The sequence below is a fragment of the Salmo salar genome, chromosome 14, assembly GCF_965601325.2.
Source record: "Salmo salar chromosome 14, fSalSal1, whole genome shotgun sequence".
Classification (NCBI taxonomy): domain Eukaryota; kingdom Metazoa; phylum Chordata; class Actinopteri; order Salmoniformes; family Salmonidae; genus Salmo; species Salmo salar.
The window spans coordinates 15789057-15814797 of record NC_138304.1 but is presented as its reverse complement, the minus strand read 5'-3'; the positions used below and the strand labels follow the sequence as shown (position 1 = coordinate 15814797).

The window sequence follows — 25741 nt, the reverse complement described above, 5'->3', positions numbered from 1 at the left end:
GTATAGCATGTGTGTTTGTGCTGTTGATATTCCTTTTCAGGAATATCAACATTATTTTCATGTATTTAAACATGATGTTTTTACATGATACCGTACAATCAATACAATCCTCATTCAGCCCTCCTCTTCAAACTGTGATATCCCAGTGCCCTCTAGTGGGAGAAATAAAATGTACGTTTCAGTCAGACACATTTTGGTGGTGACCATATACTAGTACATTAGTAGGCTGTAATACATAATGCATTCATATATCAACCACCATCACTCCCAGACCTTGGAGCTGTAGTTCTATGACACAACAATGATGAAGGCTCATTACTGTAAGGAGCACATTCAAGTAGTACTGGGTGAAACTGTCCCTAATCAGAGCTGGGATTGGGCAGTTGACAAAAATCAGATCCGCTTTAGCAGTGTTGGAGGTGGAACTGCATTAGAGCTGTCATATCCACAAGTAGCTCCTGATATTATACCTAAACCGGACATTGCCATTGGCTGCATGGAGACGCATTAGGAGAAATTCCTTGCAGCCTTGTTTACAAGTTCAAACACTGGAATGTGAGATGTAGTCTACACCTCGATTAGGCTAATAGAAATCCTCATTATTTTGTTTTATGATTTTGCGACATTGTTTATGTATAGACTACACTTTCTCACTCTGAACTTCTAATGCGAGTTGGACAGGTATGGCTTTGTGACAATTATTAAGAGCAGCTGCTCACCGACTTGACAGCTCCAACACAGCTACATGTCTGACACCGCCAAAACATTAGCTATGCGGGTGTTGGCTATCGCCGGTTAACGCTTGATCTGATTGAATCTAAGGCTAAGATCAGTAAAGTCTAGATATGTTCAAATCCATAAACTCACACAATATTCATTTCAAGCATTAGCAGTGTTTTATTGCATTGTCAGAACGCGTAAGCGTTGCATAAAGTGTTACAGCCTTTCCCATCCAAATACAGCAAGCATTTGGTCAGATTGTTTTGATAGCAATACGCAGAAACATAGGCAGTAGCAGTAGCAATAGCAATATTGACAGAGATGATTTAGCAGAGTAGTGCAAAGAGTTTGGAGGGGATGCGGAGTTGTCAGATAAAGGTTGTGCAGAGGTCAAGCCGGGTTCACAGGCGAGGTCGTAGGTCAGGCCTTGGGGTCAGCATAAAGCAGGAAGCCAGTGAAGGTGCTGTCGTCTTCGCTGCTGGAGTAGACTCCGTTCCAGTCCCTCAGCGTCTCCAGCCATACCTGGTCCCCTGATGCCAGACGCAGCAGAGCCAGATTGGACGCCTGGTCGATGTCCTGACCGTACAAGGAGTCACGCGTCCGCAGCTTCTTCACGCCGTTAATCACCAGTGCGGCACGCAGGGGCCGATTGCGCACGGTGATGTGGTAGGAGAACACATAGACCCCGGGGTGGGTGCAATTGAACTTGCTGAGCATTGGGTCCCAGTGTTCCTCTTCGTTGTAGAGGACCTTGTCAAACTTGACGGGAAGGCCTGGAGGGGGGAAGGACTTGCTGGGGAAGAGGCCCACGCTGAAGGCAGAGCGTATTTGCTCTGCGGTCTCCCCCTGGGGGCCCTTGGGACCCCGCACACCTCGTGGGCCCTTGGGGCCTTTCTCTCCTTTCGGCCCAGGCATGCCCCTCAAGCCTGGGGGACCCGGAGGCCCCCGCCCCCCTGCCTCCCCTTTCCCTCCCGGGGAGCCTAGCTGACCCCTCAGACCTACAGGCCCTGGTAGACCATTGCTTCCATTTACTCCCGGGGGTCCCACCAACCCCCTCGGCCCAGGGGGGCCAGGTAAGCCCACCTCCCCTTTCTCTCCCTTCTCGCCAGTTGGACACTCCCCCATCTCTCCCTTTTGGCCATTCTGTCCCATTGGGCCAGTCAACCCGGAGGGACCTGCAGGGCCTATTCTACCCAGGTCACCTTTCTCGCCCTGGGTCCCATTCCACCCAGGCTTTCCCCTTTCTCCCAGGTCTCCTTTCAAGCCAGGGAGGCCTGTTTCTCCTTTTTCTCCTTTGGGGCCCAAGTCACCTGTGAGAAGGAAATTAGTCACTTACTGTAGCAAGAAAGTCTGATAGTGAAACAACAGTTGACATTCAGTCTAATAAGATGACTGTTCTCCTCTAATAGAGTGTGGTCTTCTAGCAATAGCATTATACTAGGGCTACTCTACTCTGATGATATCTAAGGAACATTGTATACCTTTCTGCCCCTGTTTCCCAAGTATCCCTGGAGCACCAGGCATCCCTGTGTCTCCTTGATCGCCTTTGTCACCTATCAAATAGAAAGAGAGAAGGATCGGTGTCTTAAACGTGTGGGTATAGATATCAGCCCCCAGCATTAATGCGCCATTTTAGATCAAAGTTACAGATTTGTTGAAATCAGCACCAGAAAGCGACGTGTTCAAGAACGAGATAACAGATGGTATAGTAGCTAACACTTTAGAAATCCACTTTTTTGAGCTGAAAGATGATGGCCAGAGCTTACCCATGATGTTGAACAGCGATTTAAGTCAATAAGTCTTCCTTACTTTTAGTCAAATTATGATATATTTGGGCTTGAAGTGACAAATCTGAACTGCCCACTTTGTGAAAATCCATGTAAATGCGGTGTCTTTACAAATGACTTTCTCTCTAGGTTTCAATTCAGGGCTGGGTTTTGTTTTAATGTCACCCCCCACCAGCATGGAATTGTTAATGAATCAGAAACAGCTTCAAAGTTATTCCTCTTTGTGACTGAGATGATCGAAAAAGCCTTGTGTCCCCTTGGCCGCCTGATCCATGGCGCAATAAACGTATGTTTTTGCACCTCCACATTCTTTACCAGAAAATTATCATAATCCATTGGATAATTTTTCAATTTGTCACTTATTTTTAAGCTCGTCTGTATAAAACATATATATACACTACCGTTCAAAAGTTTGGGGTCACTTCGAAATGTCCTTGTTTTTGAAAGAAAATCGAATTTTTGGTCCATAAAAATAACATCAAATTGATCAGAAATACAGTGTAGACATTGTTAATGTTGTAAATGACTACTGTAGCTGGAAATGGCAGATTTTTTTATGGAATATCTACATAGGCGTACAGAGGCCCATTATCAGCAACCATCACTCCTGTGTTCCAATGGCACGTTTATCATTTAAAAGACAAATTGATCATTAGAAAACCATTTTGCAATTATGTTAGCACTGCTGAAAACTGTTGTCCTGATTAAAGAAGCAATAAAACTGTCCTTCTTTAGGCTAGTGGAGTATCCGGAGCATCAGAATTAGGGGTTCGATTACAGGTTCAAAATGGTCAGAAACAAATAACTTTCTTCTGAAACTCGTCAGTCTATTCTTGTTCTGAGAAATTAAGACTATTCCATGCGAGAAACTGCCAAGAAACGGAAGATCTCTCATAACGCTGTGTACTACTCCCTTCACAGAACAGCGCAAACTGGTTCTAACCAGAATAGGAAGAGTGGGAGGCCCCGGTGCACAACTGAGCAAGAGGACAAGTACATTAGAGTGTCTAGTTTGAGAAACAGACGCCTCACAAGTCCTCAACTGGCAGCTTCATTAAATAGTACCCTCAAAACACCAGTCTCAACGTCAACAGTGAAGAGGCGACTCAAGAATGCTGGCCTTCTAGGCAGAGTTGCAAAGAAAAAGCCATATCTCAGACTGGCCAATAAAAAGAAAAGAGTAAGATGGGCAAAAGAACACAGACACTGGACAGGGGAACTCTGCCTACCCAATTTGTGAATATGTATAAATAGCCTTCGTCATTCTTCGGAGGTCAAACCAAAATGGGCATTTCCTCTCTAGGTCATGAAATTATGTCGAAATAGTGGCCTCTGGGGGGGGGGGGGTCCTTTAAAAGCTGTATTTGAGAGATGGCAAGCTAACCTTTATCTCCTTCAAGTCCAGTAGCTCCAGGCATACCATCCAGTCCAGGAGGTCCCATGAATCCCACATCACCTTTCTCTCCAGGTACACCTGAAAGACGACAGGGGGAAGGAGCGGAAGAGCAGAGGTAGGGGAGTTGGGGATATGAGGAGCTATTTAGGAGTACACACCATGCACACACACAAAATACTGTATGCAAGCTCACCGAACACAAACTACGAGTCATGGTCACTATCCAGTACAGTCACGATCCCGATGTATACTTTTAGTCACTCTGTACTAAAATCAACATAATTTATATTCTTTAGTCTACCTGGAAGTCCCCTCTCTGCTCCAGGCCCTGGGGGCCCCCTCTCCCCTGGGGGCCCCATGGGGCCCTTTTCAGGCGGGCAGCACTCGCAGACGTTTAAGTAGCAGTGGCTGTAGTCCAGGGTATAGTTTCCCATGCCGGCCCCAGGGAGCGCCATGGAGTCTGTGTGGAACTCTGTGGGGTAGGCGTCGCCTGCGTAGGTGGTGCTGTCAGTGGGCGACAGGGAGTAGGCGTCCGTCATGGTATCCTCTGTGGTCTCGTCGGTGCCCAGGCTACTGGAGGGGGCCATGGTGGTGGTGGTCTGCCTGAAGCCCAGACGGGCCGGCTGGTCACCACCTCCTCCCCCTCCACCACCTCCTCCGGTACCACCTCCACGAGGGGGCTTCTTGGTATTCTGAGGCTTTGGTCTGCGGGTTGTTCTGGTTGCGGACGACTGGGTCGCCATCAAGACTACCGCCAGCAGGGTTGTGAGAATGGCGAGCAAACGAAGAGAGGGCATGTCAGCGGTTTTTGGTGTGCATTGATCTGAGAAGTAGAGAGAGAGAGAGAGAGAGAGAATAAACATAGATGAAGGTAGTAAATCACATTTAGTAACAAGTAGCTATCAATTCATGAACAATTCTGAGGACTGACCTAAACAAAAAAGTTACCTCACATAAAAAGTGACCTCAAATGAAGCACTCTGTGCTTACCTTTAAATTAAATGGTTTGCTGTTCACTCCATTCCCTGCATTTGGTAGTTTCAACAACAAACCTCTTCCCTTTTATTGTGTCTGCTAGCCTCTTGCCTCCGTAGCTTGACCAATGAGAGGAGACTTAAAGGACACACTGGGGATTTGGAGGAAGGGTGGGTTGGCACGGACACAAGGTGAGAACCTGAGGGATATGGTCATGAAGTGCTAGAATAACATACTACAACACAGGACTTTCTTTCCTTTCACCTTGTGTCTTTGTGATGTGTGATATGATGTTCTATATGGCTGCCACAAACAGACGTGCATGCATACGAACACACACACACACACACACACACACACACACACACACACACACGCAGACACGTGCACACACACACACCTGTTAGTAATGGATCATACCCCATATGAGATGGTGGCAGGACCGTACGGTCAGGCATCAGGGCGACCACACCACATTGGCACCGCCTCAAAGCGGAAGGGACCACAACACAACCGCAGAGGGAGGGATACATTTCTCAAACGAGCGTCCATAACCACCTTGATCTAACATCCCACCAACTTTTAGGAAACCCAGTACTGCTGACTTTTACAACTCCTCTCAGAGGGCTTTATAGGTAGGATGTCAACCCTCTATCTTGACACCGGATGGTTTGAGGTTTGAAGTTTGAACCCCCTCTGATGCTGTACTGTGGCCCCGTCTGTGAAACCAACACCAGCAGTCGCTATTGGCATGTGCTCCTCTGAAGCTTTAGGTGCCTCATGACAGGTTCCTTCTCAAGGCTCTGATGAAGGTCTCCTACGCCGAAACATGACCCTGGCTTTAGAACTCTAATCACATTCTCAATGTGCTTTTTTTCTGAATGTCCACTAGTCATGAGCTACAGGGTTGGGGTAGGCCGCAACTATGTTCTTCATTCAACAGAGAGGGAGAGAATCAACCAAAGGACGTTAAGATAGAGAGACCTTTGTTAAACAAATCTAGGCTCACATTTGATATCCAGCGGCTGTTGCCTTAAGATCTTATTCTTGAAAGTGAGAACGTCTGATGAATATGCATGTGTGACCATTGTGTGGCGCAAAATTGCAGTCAATTCTCTGGGTTCGACCATTTCTGTCTTGTGGAGTGAAACCTGCAGACCCACGGCCTTCCAGGAATTGAGTTTGACACCCCAAATCCCCAATATATATCTCAATGAGAGCTTCGTAATAATTCGGTCCATATTATAGCCTGGCTAACCCTTAACTCAAAGTATTCCTGACTTCAGAGTCTGGAAAGGCTCCAGAATGTTGTATGCAAGATTAGTCGATAATTACTGATTGGTTCTCCTCTGTCTCTTTCTCACTGTGACGACCCTCCCACTCTGTCTGCCGTATTCTCTTTGTTCTTGTTTCCTTATTAGGATGCCGGTGGGCGGAGTTGGGAGGGTCGTCAGCGACATGGGAAACACCTGGGCCCGGGTGTGTCCCAGGATATATGCACCTCTTCCCCATTCATTGGGGAACTCTCTCCATGCAGAAACCATAGATTTTGTTGTGGTATTTTTGTGGCCTTTTGGTTGTTTGCTTTGGCACCTTTCAACACCCAGCATTATCACATTTATGCATGCAAAACACTCACATTACTGATTACACACACCATTGTTAATTGCATTTAGGTTACCTCAGTTAATAAATATATATTTTGTTATTCCTTGTCTCCATGTTGTCTCCCTTTTGTTACGAACTTTGAGCCGGTTCGTGACAAGTGGGGGCTTGTCTGGGATTTTGAACATATTGTGTTTGGGAGAAAACGTGGAGTTAAATTCTGTATGTGCTTTGTTTGCATATTTTGTTAGTTTGAGTTTGATAGGCCCAGTATTGGTTGCCTTTTGTTGTTTGGTTTGTGTGCTACGTTGGAGAGAGTACAATGGTTAGTTTCCAGGCCCCTGCCCAGCCTGGAAACTCTTGCTCTACTCGCTGTTGGGACATTGGTCTGAGGTGAGTACAATTGGCTGTGTACCTCGGTGGGAGATTTGGGTAGGGTAGTCAAACTTGCTACCCGGAGCTATAGCCTTTTTCTCCTGATAGGCGTAGCGACATGTTTAATTTTTGGAATATGTTGGGCATGGATAATGTTTTATTTTTGTGTGGTGTCTGTGGACTGAGCAGTTGTCTCGGGCACATCCGTGGCTTGGGGGAATCTGCCAGCGTGCTGGGGGGTTTATTTCCTTGCCAGCGGGCTACAGTGTGTAAATACCCACCGCAAATCCGCACTGACTAGAGTTGAGTTATTGCAGGTTTTGGGGAAGCTCCGTATCATCTCTTCTGTGGTGCCCAGTGTGATTGTCATTTCTCTGGTTGTGGTCTGGTGTGCCCAGCAGAGGGGAAGAGCGAGATTTTTCTTTTTTGTATTTTCTTGTGACTATGGCGTCTTGTGTAGACGAGTTCATTGACTTTCCATCAGAGGAACTGTTAGACTTATGTACTAAAGAACAGCTGTTGAAGGTCACTGAACACTACAAGGTTGAAATTAGTGATAAACGTCTGAAATTCTATAAGGTTGATATTGAAGGCCAATCAGATGGAGAGTGGTATTCTTGACGTTACCACTGGGGCAGCCTCTGCTGAGGACTCGCCGTCTCCCTGTAACGTTACAATGGCCATTCCATCGGTTAGTCCTAGTAGTCTTCTTTTTGAACAGCAGAAAGAACTGCTGTTCTGCCTGCGGCTATGGAACCCTGACCTGTTCACCGGACGTGCTTGTTGCACCCTCGACAACTACTATGATTATTATTATTTGACCATGCTGGTCATTTATGAACATTTTAACATTTTAACATTTTGACCATGTTCTGTTTTAATATCCACCCTGCACAGCCAGAAGAGGACTGGCCACCCCTCATAGCCTGGTTCCTCTCTAGGTTTCTTCCTAGGTTTTTGGCCTTTCTAGGGAGTTTTTCCTAGGGAGTTTTTCCTAGCCACCGTGCTTCTTTCACATGCTTTGCTTGCTGTTTGGGGTTTTAGGCTGGGTTTCTGTACAGCACTTTGAGAATATCAGCTGATGTACGAAGGGCTATATAAAAATAAATTTGATTTGATTCTGTTACAGCTAGAGCATGATCGTGAGAAGCTAGAGCATGATTGTGTAAAATATGAAAAGGAATTGGCATTTAAACAAGATATGAAGCGTGCTAAAATCAAGCTGCAACAAGAGCGGATAGAGTTGGTTAGGGAAGGAAAGATCTCAGGGGAGAGTTTGTTCTGGGAAGGTGACCCAGATTTACCTAGGGGTCGTTCCTCTTTTGGTCGTGCACCGGACACATTTGATATTGTTGGGAACTTACGGTTGTTGCCTCAATTTAATGAAAAGGACCCTGAGACATTCTTTTTGTTGTTTGAGTGTGTTGCTGAAGCTAGGAGTTGGCCTGATTCTGACCGCACTTAAATGTTGCAGTGTGTGCTGACTGGTAAAGCACAGGAAGCATATTCAGCTCTTAGTGTATCCGACAGTCCCAGTTATGATAAGGTTAAAACAGCTGTGTTACAGATTTACGAATTGGTCCCTGAGGCTTACCGCCAACAATTTAGAACTTTAAAAAGGGATGATAAACAGACTCATGCTGAGTTTGTGCGAGAATTATCTTCACAGTTTAATTACTGGTGTTCCGCCTCTGCAGTTATGACTTTCCAAGGGCTGTGTGATCTGATTATGTTAGAGCACTTTAAGGACACAATCCCTGATCGTATTGCCACGTACATTAACGAACGAAATGTAAAGACTGTCACTGAAGCTGCGGTTTTGGCGGACGTATGTTTTGACTCACAAAAGTGTTTTTGCAGAACCCCGTATTCGGAGTGAGTGGGGGCGTTCGGAGAGATTTGGGCCTCGCTCACCGAGATACTTTGGTTCACGGGCAGAGTTTCATTCAGCTAGGGTTGAGCCTGTTCCACATCAGTTCACTCATGACACATTGTCTCATGCCCAGGGGCATGTGAAAGTCCATACTGACCCAGACTATTTACCTTTCATTACGGAGGGTTTTGTGTCTGTTAGGAAGTAAGGACCTAGTGCCAGTGAAGATCCTAAGAGAGACAGGTGCCTCTGAATCGTTTGTGTTGTAATCTGTGTTACCCTTTTCTGCTGAGACTGATTCGGGGAATAGTGTTCTAATTAGGGGAATAGGTTTGAACACTGTCAGTTCCATTACATAAACTGATGTTGGATTGTGGACTGGTGAAAGGAGAAGTTGTTGTGGGGGTGCGTCCTTCATTGCCTATTGAGGGTATCGACGTTATCCTTGGGAATAACTTGGCTGGTGAGTGTGTGGCCTGTCGTGTTTCCATCTCTAGTGGTTTCCACTAAGCCGTCATTTGTTGGGATTCCTGATGAGTGTACAGAGTTTCCCAGAGGTGTTCTCTGCGTGTGCAGTGACGCGGTCTATGAGGCGTGGCGAACTGGTCACTGCGCCGACTAATGAGAATAACACAAAGAAGTATCACTGCTTTCCCTGTTATCCCGTGATCTGAGCGGGTTACAGATATAATCAATGCGCAACGGACTGACCCCACATTAGAAGAGTTGATTGACCAAATTGTGCCTGTGGAACAGTTGGGAGATGTCGCCCATGGCTATTTTCTCCAAGAGGACGTCCTGATGAGAAAGTGGATGTCTCATGGTAGTTGTTTTCTGGGGAGGCGATTAGTCAGGTTGTGGTGCCAGTGAAGCTTCGTGAGTTGGTGTTGACAACTTCTCACAACGACATTGCTGGACATATGGGTGTGAGGAAAACCTACAATCGCATATTAAGACATTTCTTTTGGCCTAAATTAAAGAGGGATGTTTCTGATTTCATCAACTTGTCACCTGTCAATTAACTGGTAAAACTAGTCAAGCTATTAAGCCGGTACCACTGTTTCCTATTCCTGTACTCAGCCAACCTTTTGAGTATTTGATTATTGACTGTGTTGGTCCTCTGCCTCGTTCTAAAAAGGGTAGTAATTATCTGTTCACTGTGATGTCAGACCACTAGGTTCCCTGCTGCCTATCCTCTCTGGTCTATCACCACTAAGTCTGTGCTAAAAGCTTTGACTCAGTTTCTCTCACTGTTTGGAATCCCTAAGGTTATTCAGAGTGATCAAGGATCTAATTTCACATCTAATCTGTTTGGTCAGGTTTTCCAACAGCTCCATATTAAACACAATTTGTCTAGCGACTATCATGCTCAAAGTCAAGGAGCGCTGGAACGTTTCCACCAAACACTTAAGTCTTAGAGCTTATTGTAGTGAGATGGATAAGGATTGTGAGGAGGGGTTGCCTTGGTTACTGTTAGCCGCTAGGGAGGTTTCACAGGAGAGCACGGGTTTCAGTCCAAATGAACTTGTGTTTGGACATGGGGTGCATGGACTTTTATCTGTTCTCCAGGATGACTGGAAGTCTCACGAGCCTCGTCAGTTCCTGTTATCATGTGTGATTTCCGGCGACGCTTGTACGCTGCTGGTGAAATGGCTAAAGAGAAGCTATCATCTTCACAGGACAGGATGAAGGGCATATTTGATCGCCGAACTGAGCCTCGTCACTTTAGTCTGGGTGACCAGGTTCTTACTCTGCTGCCAATTGTTGGTTCTCCTTTTCAAGCCAAGTTTCAAGGTCCATATACAGTGGTGCACCAGTACACTGAGCAAAATTATCTAGTTGCCACTCCAGAACGGAGGAAAGCACACCAACTGTGCCATGTAAATTTGTTAACCCTATTATGCACATTCCTTTGCGACTGAACAGTGGGAGTTTACAGAGGATGGTAAAACCTGTTCGTTTGGCTGTTACCGTTATTTCCCTTGGTTCTTGTAATGCTAGGTCTGTGCATGAGGAGGAAGATGTTCCTGGTCCCGATGATTGCATACTGCAGAGTAGACTGAAATTCAGAGACACTGGATATTTTAGACAGCCTTCTCACTCATCTACCTGTTGATGGGCGGAAAGAGATGGTTGGTCTGATTGTGAGATTTCCAGGCTTGTTTTCTAATACACCTACACGTACAAACTTAATAGAACATGATATTGACATTGGAGATGCTGAGTCCATTCGTCAGCTGTTCTATAGTTTCTGCAGAGAAACTGCGTTGTCTGGATGCTGAGGTCAGGTACATGCTGGAGAGTAAGATAGCAGAGCCTTTCTCCAGTTGGGCTTCTCCCTGTATCTTGGTCAGTAAACCGGACGGAAGAAACAGATTTTGTATGGACTACCGTAAGGTAGTGTCACTAAGCCAGATTCATTTCCTCTTCCTCGGATGGGGGACTGCGTTGATCAAGTGGGCGCAGCTAAGTTTGTGCAAATTTGACCTGTTAAAGGTCTATTGGCAGGTGACACTGACGAGTAGTGGACACGTGAAATCTCTGCCTTTATTACACCCTCTGGTCTGTACTCGTATTCGGTTATGAGTTTCGGCCTGCGTAATGCACCTGCCACTTTTCAGCGACTTATGAACAGGGTTGTCGCAGGTCTGGCTGGGTGTGCTGTTTATCTGGACGATGTAGTGATATATGCAGATACTTGGGAGGAACATCTGTCCCGTATTCAAGCATTGTTCGAACGTCTGGCTGCAGGTCGCCTCACGATCAATCTGGCTAAATGTGAGTTTGCTCAGGCAACTGTTACATACCTTGGAAAGGTGGTTGGGCAGGGTGAAGTGCGTCCTGTTTGGGCTAAAGTGGTAGCTATTGATGCTTTTCCACCACCAACTACTAAAAAGGAACCGATGTGTTTCTTGGGCATGATTGTTTATTACCGTAGTTTTTGTAAAAACTTCTCTACTGTGGTCGCTCCCTTGACAGATATTCTGAAAGCTAAGGCTGTTTACATATGGTCTTCTTGTTGTCAACAGGCTTTTGAAGATGCAAAGAGGTTGCTTACCTCCAGTGCTGGCTGCTCCTTGCGTGGATTTGTCATTTACCTTACAGGTGGATGCTAGTCATGTGGGGGCAGGTGTAGTTTTGCTGCAAGCAGATGTGTCTGGGGTTGAGAGGCCTGTTAGTTTCTTTTCCAAAACGTTTAACCATTATCAGTTGAACTATTCGGTCATTGAAAAAGAAGCGCTAGCACTCATTTGAGCGCTACAACACTTCGAAGTGTATGTCGGGTCTGGAGTAGTACCTATTGTGGTCTACACCGACCATGACCCTCTCACCTTTTTGAGGTCCATGATGTGTCCTAATCAGAGGATAATGAGATGTTTATTTTTAACATCCTTCCATCACGATGTGCGGCACATCCGGGGGACTGATAACGTGATTGCTGATGCGCTCTCTCGTGCGCCCTGTGCCTGAATGTTTATGTGACTGACCATTGTTTGGTATTGTCATGTTCTATATTTCCTGTCTGTTCCATCCTGGTCTTGTTTTCTTCTTTCCTCTTAAACGTTGCTTCGAAGGCGCAAAGGTTGCTGAGGTTTGGGGAGGAGGAGGAGGTTGGCTGGGGCAGGGTACGTTGTTCCGGGGTCCTTGTTGGTCCCCGGTTTTATGGGGGGGTGTGACTCGTCAGTGACATGGGAAACACCTGGGCCCGGGTGTGTCCCAGGATAAATGCACCTCTTCCTCATTCATTGGGGAACTCTCTCCATGCAGAAACCTTCGTAGAGTTTGTTGTATTTTTGTGGCCTTTTGGTTGTTTGCTTTGGCACCTTTCAACACCCAGCATTATCACATTTATGCATGCAAAACACTCACTTACACTACTGATTACACACACAATTGTTACTTGCATTTAGGTTACGTCAGTTAATAAATATATATTTTGTTATCCCTTGTCTCCACGTCGTCTCCCTTTTGTTACGAACTTTGAGCCGGTTCGTGACATCACTTAAACACCAACATGGAAAGACGCATACAGCCCCCGAGCGCTGCCCCTTCCAATACATATGTTGGATTTTCAAATCCAAACAAGGGCTCTCAACCCCCCCCCCCCCCCCCATGGACAAAACTGAGAGAACCAATCAAAGCTCAAATCAAATGTTATTTGTCACATGTGTAGCAGATGGTATTGTGGGTGTAGCGAAATGCTTGTTTCTAGCTCCAACAGTGCAGTAATATCTAACAATTCACACATCCTAAAAGAATGGAATTAAGGAATATATAAATATTAGGATGAGCAATGTCGGAATGGCATAAACTAGAATACAGTATATACAGTTGAAATGAGTAAAGCAGTATGTAAAGAGTGTTTAAACATTATTAAAGTGACTAGTGTTCCATTATTAAAGTGACCGGTGATTTCAAGTCTGTTTTATGGGGCAGCAGCCTCTAAGGTGCAGGGTTGCGTAAACAGGTGGAAGCCGGCTATTGATGGCTAATTAACAGTCTGATGGCCTTGAGATAGAAGCTGTTTTTCAGTCTCTCTGTCCCAGCTTTGATGCACCTGTACTGACCTCGCCTTCTGGATGATAGCAGGGTGAACAGACAACTTCTGTACGAATACTGCACTAACAACGGGCTCCTTTCCAGACCAGTGTGTCAGTTCTCTCTGTGTCCCACGTGAGTCGCGTCAGCCAGGCTACCCATGTTACATTACATGGTGCTAAAGTGTGTATTCACATGTTATATATACTGAGTGTACCAAAAATTAGAACACTTTCCTAATATTGAGCTGCACCCCCTTTTGCTCTCAGAACAGCCTCAATTTGTCGGCATGGACTCTACAAGATCTTGAAAGCGTGCAACAGAGATGCTGGCCCATTTATTTATTTTACATTTATTTAAAAGGAAAGTCAGTTAAGAACAAATTCTTATTTACAATGCCGGCCTACCAAAAGGCCTCCTGACAGGAGGGGGGCTTGGGATTAAAAATGTAAAAATACAATATAAATATAGAACAAAACACACATCACAGCGAGAGACAACACTACATAAAGAGAGATCTAAGACAACATAGCAAGGCAGCAACACATGACAACACTGCATGGTAGCAACACAACATGACAACATGGTAGCAACACAAAACAAAGTACAAACATTATTGGGCACAGACAACAACACAAAGGGCAAGAAGGTAGAGACAACAATACATCACACAAAGCAGCCACAACTGTCAGTATGAGTGTCCATGATTGAGTCTTTGAATGACGAGATTGAGATAAAACTCAAGTTTGAGTGTTTGTTGCATCTCGTTTTAGTCGCTAGCTGCAGTGAACTGAAAAGTGGAGCCCATGTTGCCTCCAATGCTTCCCACAGTTGTGTCAAGTTGGCTGAATGTCCTTTGGGTGGTGGACCATTGTTGATACACATGGGAAACTCTTGAGTGTGAAAAACCAGTGGTTGACTTGGGCAGGAGCTCACCGGAGCAGAGTACCGGCACCTCAAATGTTCTACTGCTGGAGCTCTGGTTTCTCTTATAGAATATTAGCTCAAAAGTTTAGTGGAGCTCCTTTTTTAAACAGCACCGGCACACAAAATGAGTACCGGCACCTATTTCAGTCCAAGTCAAGTACTGTGAAAAACCCAGCAGCGTTGTAGTTCATGACACACTCAATCCGGTTCGCTTGGCACCTACTACCATACCCCGTTCAAAGGCCTTTGTGCAAGGATGGAGCAGGGGAAGCACTGCCAGAGCCCTGCAAAATGACCTCCAGCAGGCCACAAATGTGCATGTGTCTGCTCAAACGGTCAGAAACAGACTCCATGAGGGTGGTATGAGGGCCCGACGTCCACAGGTGGGGGTTGTGCTTACAGCCCAACACCGTGCAGGACGTTTGGCATTTGCCAGAGAACACCAAGATTGGCAAATTCGCCACTGGCACCCTGTGCTCTTCACAGATGAAAGCAGGTTCACACTGAGCATGTGACAGACGTGACAGAGTCTGGAGACACCGTGGAGAACGTTCTGCTGTCTGCAACATCCTCCAGCATGACCGGTTTGGCGGTGGGTCAGTCATGGTGTGGGGTGGCATTTCTTTGGGGGGCCGCACAGCCCTCCATGTGCTCGCCAGAGGTAGCCTGACTGCCATTAGGTACCGAGATGAGATCCTCAGACCCCTTGTGAGACCATATGCTGGTGCGGTCGGCCCTGGGTTCCTCCTAATGCAAGACAATGCTAGACCTCATGTGGCTGGAGTGTGTCAGCAGTTCCTGCAAGAGGAAGGCATTGATGCTATGGACTGGCCCGCCCGTTCCCCAGACCTGAATCCAATTGAGCACATCTGGGACATCATGTCTCGCTCCATCCACCAACGCCACGTTGCACCACAGACTGTCCAGGAGTTGGCGGATGCTTTAGTCCAGGTCTGGGAGGAGATCCCTCATCAGGAGCCACCTCATCAGGAGCATGCCCAGGCGTTGTAGGGAGGTCATACAGGCACGTGGAGGCCACACACACTACTGAGCCTCATTTTGACTTGTTTTAAGGACATTACATCAAAGTTGGATCAGCCTGTAGTGTGGTTTTACACTTTAATTTTGAGTGTGACTCCAAATCCAGACCTCCATGGGTTGATAAATTGGATTTCCATTGATTATTTTTGTGTGATTTTGTTGTCAGCACATTCAACTATGTAAAGAAAAAAGTATTTAAAGATTATTTCTTTCATTCAGATCTAGGATGTGTTGTTTAAGTGTTCCCTTTATTTTTTTGAGCAGTATATTTTGTCTTGCCCCATTCACCATCTGAATGGCACACATACACAATCCATGTCGCAATTGTCTCCAGGCTTGAAAATCCTTCTTTAACCTGTTTCCTCCTCTTTGACTTCACTGATTGAAGTGGATTTAACAGGTGACATCACTTTTACATGGATTCAGCTGGTCAGTCTATGTCATGGAAAGAGCACGTGTTCCTAATGTTTTATACACTCAGTGTATGCCAGTATTACAGCGTAGGTTTACATTGTTGCATTGTAGCCTACTATAGCCTGTGACAATTTATTTGCAGTTTGTGTAATTACAGAATAAAATGTTTATGTGTATTATAATTCATTAACTTAATTGTGGTTAGACCTTCCCTTACATGATCATTATTTCCATTGTGAGTTTATTTTCAAATCTTTGATAACGGGCCACCCCACAAACAGGTATATAATTTGTAAGAGGTCTGTAACAACGTGTACACAATGTGTGTGCCTATGTAATTACGATGTAAATACATATGTAACTTTGAATTCCATTTCCATACAGGATTTACTACAGTGGTTAGAGCGTTGGGCCAGTAACCTAAAGGTTGCTAGTTCGAATCCCCGAGCTGACAAGGTAACAAATAAAGGTTAAATAAAAAATGAAATATCCAAAAGGCTCAGACATTTCTGTTTCCATCTATGCGGGCCAGTACTTGTGTCTCACTGGGCCATGGCTCAGCTGGCATTATATAACAATGGCTAACTGTGAACTTTCACACCTTCTCACAAATCAATTCAATTCAATTGACTTTATTGACATGGCAAGTTCATTATTACTTACATTGTCAAAGTATACATATAGAAGAAAAAAATAATATTTATATATCATTTATATATATTTATATAGCAACTGTTTTGATTATGCAGACTGTTTTGATCACAATCAGCCCTAGCTATGGAAACAATTTCCCTAGTATTATATGGATATATACACTAGTGAAACACTGGTGTTACAGTCGAAAAGCAGTTTAGAGGGACTATTTGTATTTCATCTCAATAAGAGACAAAAGGAAATTAGTTTCAGCCACCAGAGGGCTACTTTACTTGTGGTACTGTTTGATAAGGCTCGTGTTCAGTGGTCACTAACCCTTTCCCCGACAGCCACCAATGTGCATCCCAACACCAACACACCTGATACCCAAGTGTAATAAGTGGAATAGCCCTAACATTTCAATAAAACATTTAATGATAATACAACTCTACAGTTAATGACATTTTAGTAAGCAGATAGGACTGAAATGTGTCATATTCCTCAAGAAAACTAAATAAGCCTACTGGAAGAAAAAAAAAGAAAGCTATATTTAAGAAATAATTAATAATAAGGCTATTCCCCCACTTGCTGCAAGTGTGGTGATGATCCATCAGGACGTTCTGCCGCAGCTGCGCATGCTGTCATCCCAGACTAGAGTTGAAAACTGAGGGAGGGAGGAGAGAGAGGGGGGGGGGTGTTGTTGATGCGGGTGAGTAGAAGCTGAATAGGAGCATTTCCCACACAAGAAACGGGGTAAACGCAAAAAGAGGCCACCAAACCCCTACGTCGCCCCCGGTGACAACTCCTCACATTCCGCAGGGTCTTCGCCCGTTATTCGCGAAGCCTGCAATGGGCTACAGACGAAAGCGGCTTCATAACGGTTTTTTGTCGGCAGATTCTCTTGCTGCAGCTGTCCTTCGGAGAGCCAGGAGGACAGTCTCGCGTGTATATTTCAAGACAGCGGGCCTAGCCAATGACTGTGACCACGTTCGTCCTTTGCTCTTCACTTCACTGTGGTTATATTCGGCTGAGTAAATCGTGGGAATACATTGACCATTTAAATCCAATTTGATATATTTATAGCAGTTCTGACATCAGACATTTTTTTTTATGGTGGACGTTTTTTTATTGTCCCATTTGAACGGATATAATGGAGTGAATTGCACGAGGGGAGCGACAGTCAGTAGTTTTCTTGCGTGTGATGATAGGAGACACAATGACGCTGTTGTCTCTTTTGGGTCGGATCATGCGTTATTTCCTCCTGAGGCCAGAGACATTGTTTCTGCTATGCATTAGCTTGGCCTTGTGGAGTTACTTCTTCCACACGGACGAGGTGAAGACCATCGTCAAGTCTAGCCGGGATGCCGTGAAGATGGTGAAGGGGAAAGTGGCGGAGATAATGCAGAACGACAGGTTGGGGGGCCTGAACGTCCTAGACGCGGAGTTCTCCAAAACCTGGGAGTTCAAAAATAACAATGTGGCGGTGTACTCCATTCAGGGGCGGCGTGACCACATGGAGGACCGCTTCGAGGTGCTCACGGACATCACCAACAAGAGTCATCCGTCTATATTCGGGATATTTGACGGTCACGGTGGTGAGGTATGTATCAAAGGCGTGGGTGTCTTTCAAAAACACAGCCTAAAATAGGACTGAACGGTCAGCACCATTATCATCATTTTCCTCGGAGTTGGTCATTTTAGGGAATGGGAATTTTAATCTAGGTTGGCTATCCGCGGCCTCAAATCAATTTAAGAGTATATGCATTCATTTTATTCGGACTCAATTGATCTCAAAACCAACATGGCTAAATGTGAAAAAACATGTTAATTCCTCATTGATTTATTTAATTCATACTAACAACTTCCATAAATATTTGTCCAGGAGACACCTGAAACCCCACCTCTTTAAGGATTAAGTAATCCTTCTACCCCCCCCCCCCCCAAAAAAAAATGGTTATCATAAGGTGAATGCACCAATTTGTAAGTCGCTCTGGATAAGAGCGTCTGCTAAATGACGTAAATGTATTTGGATATGATCTCAGTGGTCATTGTCCCATAGTATGTATTAGAGATAAGAAACCGCAAAATACTCATCGTTTAATTACCCGCAAAATACTCATCATTTAATTAAGAAGACACATGAGGAGACATGACATGTATTCCTCTTGGGTTGGTTCTACAAAATGTATCCCCCATATTTATTCCTCTAGCAGATAAACACGCCCATTTTAAACAATTCAGAGTGAAATATAGATCTAACCCTTGCTTTTCTTCTGAGCGCATTCAAATGAGAAATCAGCCCTGGGCCAAATCAAGTTGACTAGCAATCATTCAGACAATTGAGAAACAGATGTAGTCAATTAATAAAGCTAAATCAAGCTACTTTTTAAGCTCTATCTCAGCCTCTGCTGGAGATCCTTTAAAATGTTGGGAAACAGTAAACGCACTGAAGTGTACACATTCCTCTTCCTCCCAGCTTCAGCAGTTCTGTCTGACTCTGGCGTCCTAACGGAGAAGAATGGGATAAGTGATGCTTTTAATCATCATTTTATCTCAGCAGGCTTTTTATTTGAGAGAAACAGTGGTTTAATTGACCCTGGTCAGTCAATCGACTGCTCTTCCCTCTGCCAGCCTACTGTAGCTGACTCGACGGTTTACCCGTCAGCTTCTAGTGAATCTTTGTTTTCATTTCATCAATTTACTATCTGTGATGGGCTAGAGGCCTTGCTTAAGACTGATGCAAAGTTGGAAGTACAGAATCGTCTAGAATTTCATTGCATGCTGTAGCGTTAAGATTTCCCTTCACTGGAACTGAGAGGCCTAGCCTGAACCATTTAAAAACAGCCCCAGGCCATTATTATTCCTCATCCACCAAACTTTACAGTTGGCATTATATATTGGGACAGGTAGTGTTCTCCTGACATCCACCAAACTCAGATTCGTCCGTCGGACTGCCAGATGGTGAGCGATTTCATCACTCCAGAGAACGCATTTCCACTGCTCCAGTCCAATGGTAGCGAGCTTTACACCACTCCAGCTGATGCTTGGCATTGCGCATGGTGATTTTAGGATTGTGTGCGACTGCTCGGGCATGGAAACCCATTTCATGGAGCTCTCGACTAACAGTTCTTGTGCTGACGTTGCTTCCAGAGGCAGTTTGAAACTCGTGTTGCAACCGAGGATAGACGATTTTTACACGCTTCAGCACTCGGCGGTCCCGTTCTGTGAATTTGTGTGGCCAACCGCACAATGAGCCATTGTTGCTCCTAGATGTTTCCACTTCACAATAACAGAACTTACAGTTGACCGGGGCAGCTCTAGCAGGGCAGAAATGTGATGAACTGACTTGTTGGAAAGGTGGCATCCTATGACGGTGCCACGTTGAAAGTCACTGAGCTCTTCAGTAAGGCCATTCGACTGCCAATGTTTGTCTATGGAGATTGCATGGCTGTGTGCTCGATTTTATACACCTGTCAGCAACAGATGTGGCTGAAATAGCCAAATCCACTCATTTGGTGTCCACATACTTTTGTATATACTGTATATTGTAGTTAAAAGTATGAGAATAAAAATGGTACTTTTCTATATAAATAGGTCCTGCCTTTCACAAAATAGTAGAAAGCAGATTATTCAGTCGATGTTCCTATCGGTCCTAGACTATGGCGACGTCATCAATATGAACACAGCAGCCACTTCATTAAAGCCGTTAGATGCAGTTTATCATAGCGCACTGCGCTTTATTACGGGCAACAATTCTAGCACTCATCACTGCACTCTCTACCAGGAAGTTGGTTGGCCCTCTTTGATGTCATGTACAGGTTGATATATTGCTATGTTTTCATTTATAAAGCCCTTCTATAAAAAGTCCTACTGTACCGAACATCTTTACTAAACTTTAGACAGAGTTACCACACCTGATCTCAGGGATGGTTAACTCTGGAAATTCCTTTGGTGTCTACTGAGTTAGATAAATCAGCTTTTAGTTTTCTTGCACCTTATTCGTGGAACAACCTTTAAAATGTTCTTACATTTAATGTTTTGGTGCCTCTATGGCAGTTCAGAAGGCTGATTGAGGACCTTATTACTGATGAATGTTTTTGTTTTTATGACCGCCCAGTATGACTCCCTGATAAAATAAAGGTTAAATAAATATCTATGGTCATTACAGCATTCTCATTAGATTTGGAGTGAGAGAGGTAAGTCCAAACCAAATGTGTTCCCACCCCAGCTTTCAGGACACATAAAACTAAATCACTCAAACAGAGAATTGTGAAAGTTACATAGTCTGGGGACATGCTAACCATGACCAGAATAAGAGTGAAGTTGAGTAGGCAGCATCTGAATCCTCTGCAATATAATTTGTCATACAGTTTCCACTGACCTATTCACTATTTAGTAGGCCCTGTGTGTGCAGCCTACCAGTACCTTTTGATGGAACTAGAATCACTCCCTTTGTGCTCTTTTTGTTTTTCTTGTGATGTCATCAACACAAATACATGGGAGTTGAATTGCATATACACACAAAGAGGCTGTCTTGAGGCTTTGTGTGTCACACACATGGGTGTGAAACTTTTTCTCCCTTTTTCTGTCAAGGGTCAATGAATTCCCAAAGGAGCCTCCAGACCACATGTCTGGTGAACCATCTGCCCACTCCAGTGTCCTTAGTGAGCCTGGAAGCAGGATTCTCTTTCTCACAGACGCTATTGCACACTATTACGAAGCTATTACACACTATTACACACTATTACGAAGCTATTACACACTATTACACACTATTACGAAGCTATTACACACTATTACGAGCACCCTATTACACACTATTACGAAGCTATTACACACTATTACACACTATTACAAAGCTATTACACACTATTACACACTATTACGAAGCTATTACACACTATTACACACTATTACGAAGCTATTACACACTATTACACACTATTACAAAGCTATTACACACTATTACACACTATTACGAAGCTATTACACACTATTACACACTATTACGAAGCTATTACACACTATTACAAAGCTATTACACACTATTACAAAGCAATGATGTACTATTACACGCTATTACAAAGCTATTACACAAACACTATTACAAAGCTATTACACACTATTACAAAGCAATGATGTACTATTACACGCTATTACAAAGCTATTACACAAACACTATTACAAAGCTATTACACACTATTACAAAGCTATTACACACTATTTCAAAGCAATTATGTACTATTACACGCTATTACAAAGCTATTACACAAACACTATTACAAAGCTATTACACACTATTACAAAGCTATTACAAAGCTATTACACAAACACTATTACAAAGCTATTACGCACTATTACACAAACACTATTACAAAGCTATTACAAAGCTATTACACAAACACTATTACAAAGCTATTACACACTATTACAAAGCTATTACAAAGCTATTACACAAACACTATTACAAAGCTATTACACAAACACTATTACAAAGCTATTACACAAACACTATTACAAAGCTATTACACACTATTACAAAGCTATTACACAGACACTATTAAATCAAATCAAATTGTATTGGTCACATACACATGGTTAGCAGATGTTAATGCGAGTGTAGTGAAATGCTTGTGCTTCTAGTTCCGACAGTGTAGCAGTATCTAACAGTTCCACAACAACTACCTAATACACACAAATGTAAAGGAATGGGATAGGAATATGTACATATAATTATATGGATGAGTGATGGCTGTGCAGCATAGGCAAGATGCAATAGATGGTATAAAATACAGTATATACACTACCGTTCAAAAGTTTGGGGTCACTTAGAAATGTCCTTGTTCTTGAAAGAAAAGCAAAAAAAATTGTCCATTAAAATAACATCAAATTGATCAGAAATGCAGTGTAGACAGTGTTAATGTTGTAAATGACTATTGTAGCTGAAAACGGCTGATTTGTAATGCAATAGCTGCATAGGCGTACAGAGGCACATTATCAGCAACCATCACTCCTTTGTTCCAATGCCACGTTGTGTTAGCTAATCCAAGTTTATCATTTTTAGAGGCTAATTGATCATTAGAAAACCCTTTTACAATTATGCTAGCACAGCTGAAAGCTGTTGTCCTGATTAAAGAAGCAATAAAACTGGCCTTCTTTAGACTAGTTGAGTATCTGGAGCATCAGCATTTGTGGTTTCGATTACAGGCTCAAAATGTCCAGAAACAAATAACTTTCTTCTGAAACTCATCAGTCTATTCTTGTTCTGAGAAATGAAGGCTATTCCATGCGAGAAATTACCAAGAAGCGGAAGTTCTCTTACAACGCTGTGTACTACTCCTTTCACAGAACAGCGCAAACTGGCTCTAACCAGAATAGAAAGAGGAGTGGGAGGCCCCGGTTCACAACTGAGCAAGAGGACAAGTACATTAGAGTGTCTAGATTGAGAAACAGACGCCTCACAAGTCCTCAACTGGCAGCTTCATTAAATAGTACCCTCAAAACACCAGTCTCAACGTCAGCAGTGAAGAGGCGACTCCGGGATGCTGGCCTTCTAGGCAGAGTTGCAAAGAAAAAGCCATATCTCTGTCCAGTGTCTGTGTTCTTTTGCCCATCTTAATCTTTTCTTTTTGTTGGCCAGTCTGAAATATGGCTTTTTCTTTGCAACTCTGCCTAGAAGGCCAGCATCCCGGAGTCACCTCTTCACTGTTGACGTTGAGACTGGTGTTTTGCGGGTACTATTTAATGAAGCTGCCAGTTGAGGACTTGTGAGGCGTCTGTTTCTCAAACTAGACACTCAAATGTACTTGTCTTCTTGCTCAGTCTTGCTCTATTCTGGTTAGAGCCAGTTTGCGCTATTCTGTGAAGGGAGTAGTACACAGCGTTGTACTTCTCTCGCAAGAAGCACTGCTGACTGGTGTAACAACAGAAATCGTACAAAGTCGAAATAGCTCATGGAAGACCTCTTTATAAGATTCTAGAAACACAACAAAGTCAAGGAGAGTAGACGGGCTGTCCCTTCCACTTTTCTCTCCTTTCAAGAAGCCGCTTGGTTTGATGAACCTCATGTTTGGGGTCCTCTAAATCTGACTCAAAGGTCTAAGCAAAGGCAAACAGAGGCTCCTCATTCAAGAATGTTGTACTCTTTGGGTTGAGAGACTGGACCCCTTGCATTATCTCGCAATTCTTTTTAGAAAAAGTCCTCTGCAGCTCAGCTGTGAGACTGTCAAGCACCTGATAAAAGATAGCTCTTTGGAAGCTCTCACCATCACTTTGGTCACTATTTTTCTGTCCTAGAGTGCTCATCATCAATGAGTCATGAAATCTTAAGCTGTCTTTTACACACTGTTTGTACACACATTTTGCAGTGCTCTGCAATCTCTTCAACCGCTTTCCATAGTTCTCCAAAGTAGCGCTCACTTCTGTAGTCCTGTAATGTGTCTGTAAGGGCACCTACTAGATCCACAGTCCTTGCTAGGTCAAGAGAGCTTGATTGGAGCATGTCAGAAAGACATTTGGCATCACCAAGCACTTTACAAAAGGTAACCAAAAGCCCTATGAAATGTAAATCTGAGTAAGAAGGCCCCTTGCCTCCACTGATCTATCACCACTATTTTCAAGTGTGATATCCTGTAGCACTCTCAGAACTGCTGGAAGCCTGTCCCTCAGATTACGGCATGCCATGTATCTGTATTCCCACCTTACATCCGTAAGTCTCTGTAGTTCCCTGGGCTGCTGCTGTGGATACAGCTCTTTCTGAACTGCAAGCCACTTGGGATGAACGTACGAGCCAGATACCACGTTATAAAGCTTCTGCAGGAGAGCAAAAAAGTGAACTGCCTCAGGCACTGATTTTACAGCATCGACAAGAACCAAATTCAAACAATGTGCATTACAGTGCACATAAAATGCAAATCGTGCACTGTTTTTAATCCGTGCAGACACACCAGAATGCTTTCCGCTCATGGTCGGACGCACCGTCATAGTCTTGCCCCACAAGATCATTTCTGTAGTCCAGACCATGTTTTTCAAGGCAATCAATTATCATTTTTGTGAGACCTGCTGCATCTAAGCTTTCAGCTGCCTGAAAGTGTAAAAGGTTTTCGTGGATGGCCCCGTTGTAATAGTACCTCACAACTAAAGACATTTGTTCTTTTTTCTTTAAATCTTTGGTTTAATCTGCAATGACACTGAAAACGTCACTTTTTTAAACTTCTCTTATTATTTCACTTTGTACCATGTCAGCTAAGCCCTCAAGAACTTCCTTCTGGATTTGGTGGCTTGTGTACTTAGCATTGCCACAGGCATTCATCCTTTTCTCTATGAGAGGGTCATGCTTTGCAATTTCTTCTAAGATTGTCAAAAGAATTACCCTTGTTGTGAGAGACCAGACTCTCGATGACCTCTCTGCTCTATATTTTGAGTGATAGTTAATAGGAGCACATCTGCATTTGTTTTAATATAAGTACAGTTTTCCTCCACTTTCTTTTTCCGGTCCTCATTTATGACATCTAACATTGATGAGTTGCTGTCAATAGCCCTTTTATTCTGACTCCAAGCATATATAGCATTGATATGATGCTCGGCCTTCGAATGGAGCTTAAACCCAGAATCTTTAAACAGTGCCTTTTTCCAGTTACAAAAACCTGACTGTGATGTGAAGACAGATTCAGGTGTATTGGGCAGAGACAAATGCCTACAGACGAAACAATAAATTGAATCTTGACTTACAGAATATTCAAGCCATGAATTGTCCTTATACCAGGAATTGTTGAAAGCCCTTTTCCTAGTACCATGCTGAATTCTGGGAAATGTTTTCAAACACGGCTGTACAGGACCCTCTTCTCTGGATCTTGAAATGTCTGAAATACACGTTAAATAATGTGTCATATCTCTATGGAAATGTATAATTAAGAGATCCACAAGATTAGATACTAACAGCTGTTAACTAAAATGTGTAGTTTAAAGTATAGGCCTGGCCTACCATTGGGTCCTCTAGGAACAGAAGTCTGATATCTCTCCCTTTCTTTTCATGTTTAATTGACCCTATGCAAAAATAAGACAGTCTATGGTTACATCTAAGCATACAATTACCCACATTTTAGTCCAATCTTAATTACAAATCCCTATTATCATAACTGTACCTTAAAATCAACTACCAGCCTAAGTTACTAGTTAGATCATGGCTAGCCCTACTTTGCAGTAAGTATCTTAGCTAGCTATAATTTCTTACACCTTTGCAATAGCAAACAGGCTATTAGCAAATTGTGGTCATCTTTTGAGTAACATTAACAGATTGATAATAACAATTGTTCGTTTTGAGTTAAAGTACGAAAATCTAACTGAGTTAATGCTTTTCAAATTGCTGAATGTTAACTTGCTGAACACTGACAGCTGTAGCCTACTAGTTACCCCACATTAGCTAAACATTCGTATACTGTAACTTACGACACTGCA

The 25741-nt window shown here is 43.7% G+C and overlaps 2 protein-coding genes across 2 annotated transcripts in view; one reads left to right on the top strand and one right to left on the bottom strand.

The window, feature by feature from the left end:
* Window positions 1–379: 379 nt before the first annotated feature.
* Window positions 380–4798, bottom strand: otol1a (otolin 1a). The gene is made up of 4 exons (XM_014139950.3): window positions 4205–4798; window positions 3892–3981; window positions 2202–2273; window positions 380–2030 (listed from the first exon to the last, which is right to left on the bottom strand). The coding sequence occupies exons 1-4, from the start codon at window positions 4764–4766 to the stop codon at window positions 1141–1143; spliced, it is 1614 nt and encodes a 537-aa protein (XP_013995425.2). The 5' UTR covers window positions 4767–4798; the 3' UTR covers window positions 380–1140.
* Window positions 4799–16960: 12162 nt separating this feature from the next.
* Window positions 16961–25741, top strand: part of LOC106568925 (protein phosphatase 1L) — a 31535-nt gene continuing 22754 nt past the window's right edge. The window contains exon 1 of the mRNA XM_014139763.3: window positions 16961–17885. Coding sequence (XP_013995238.1) covers window positions 17487–17885 — 399 coding nt within the window. The 5' untranslated portion in view covers window positions 16961–17486. The remainder of the gene's footprint in view (window positions 17886–25741) is intronic.

What these genes read in the sequence shown, in the direction of transcription:
- otol1a (XM_014139950.3), bottom strand. Translation starts at nt 4,766, where the DNA reads ATGTTTATTCTCTCTCTCTCTCTCTCTCTCTACTTCTCAGATCAATGC. An exon ending in TGGACTTGAAGGAGATAAAG is followed by an intron (nt 2,274 to 3,891) that starts GTTAGCTTGCCA and finishes TCTATTTGATAG; the next exon opens with GTGACAAAGGCGATCAAGGA. An exon ending in TGGGAAACAGGGGCAGAAAG is followed by an intron (nt 2,031 to 2,201) that starts GTATACAATGTT and finishes TCCTTCTCACAG; the next exon opens with GTGACTTGGGCCCCAAAGGA.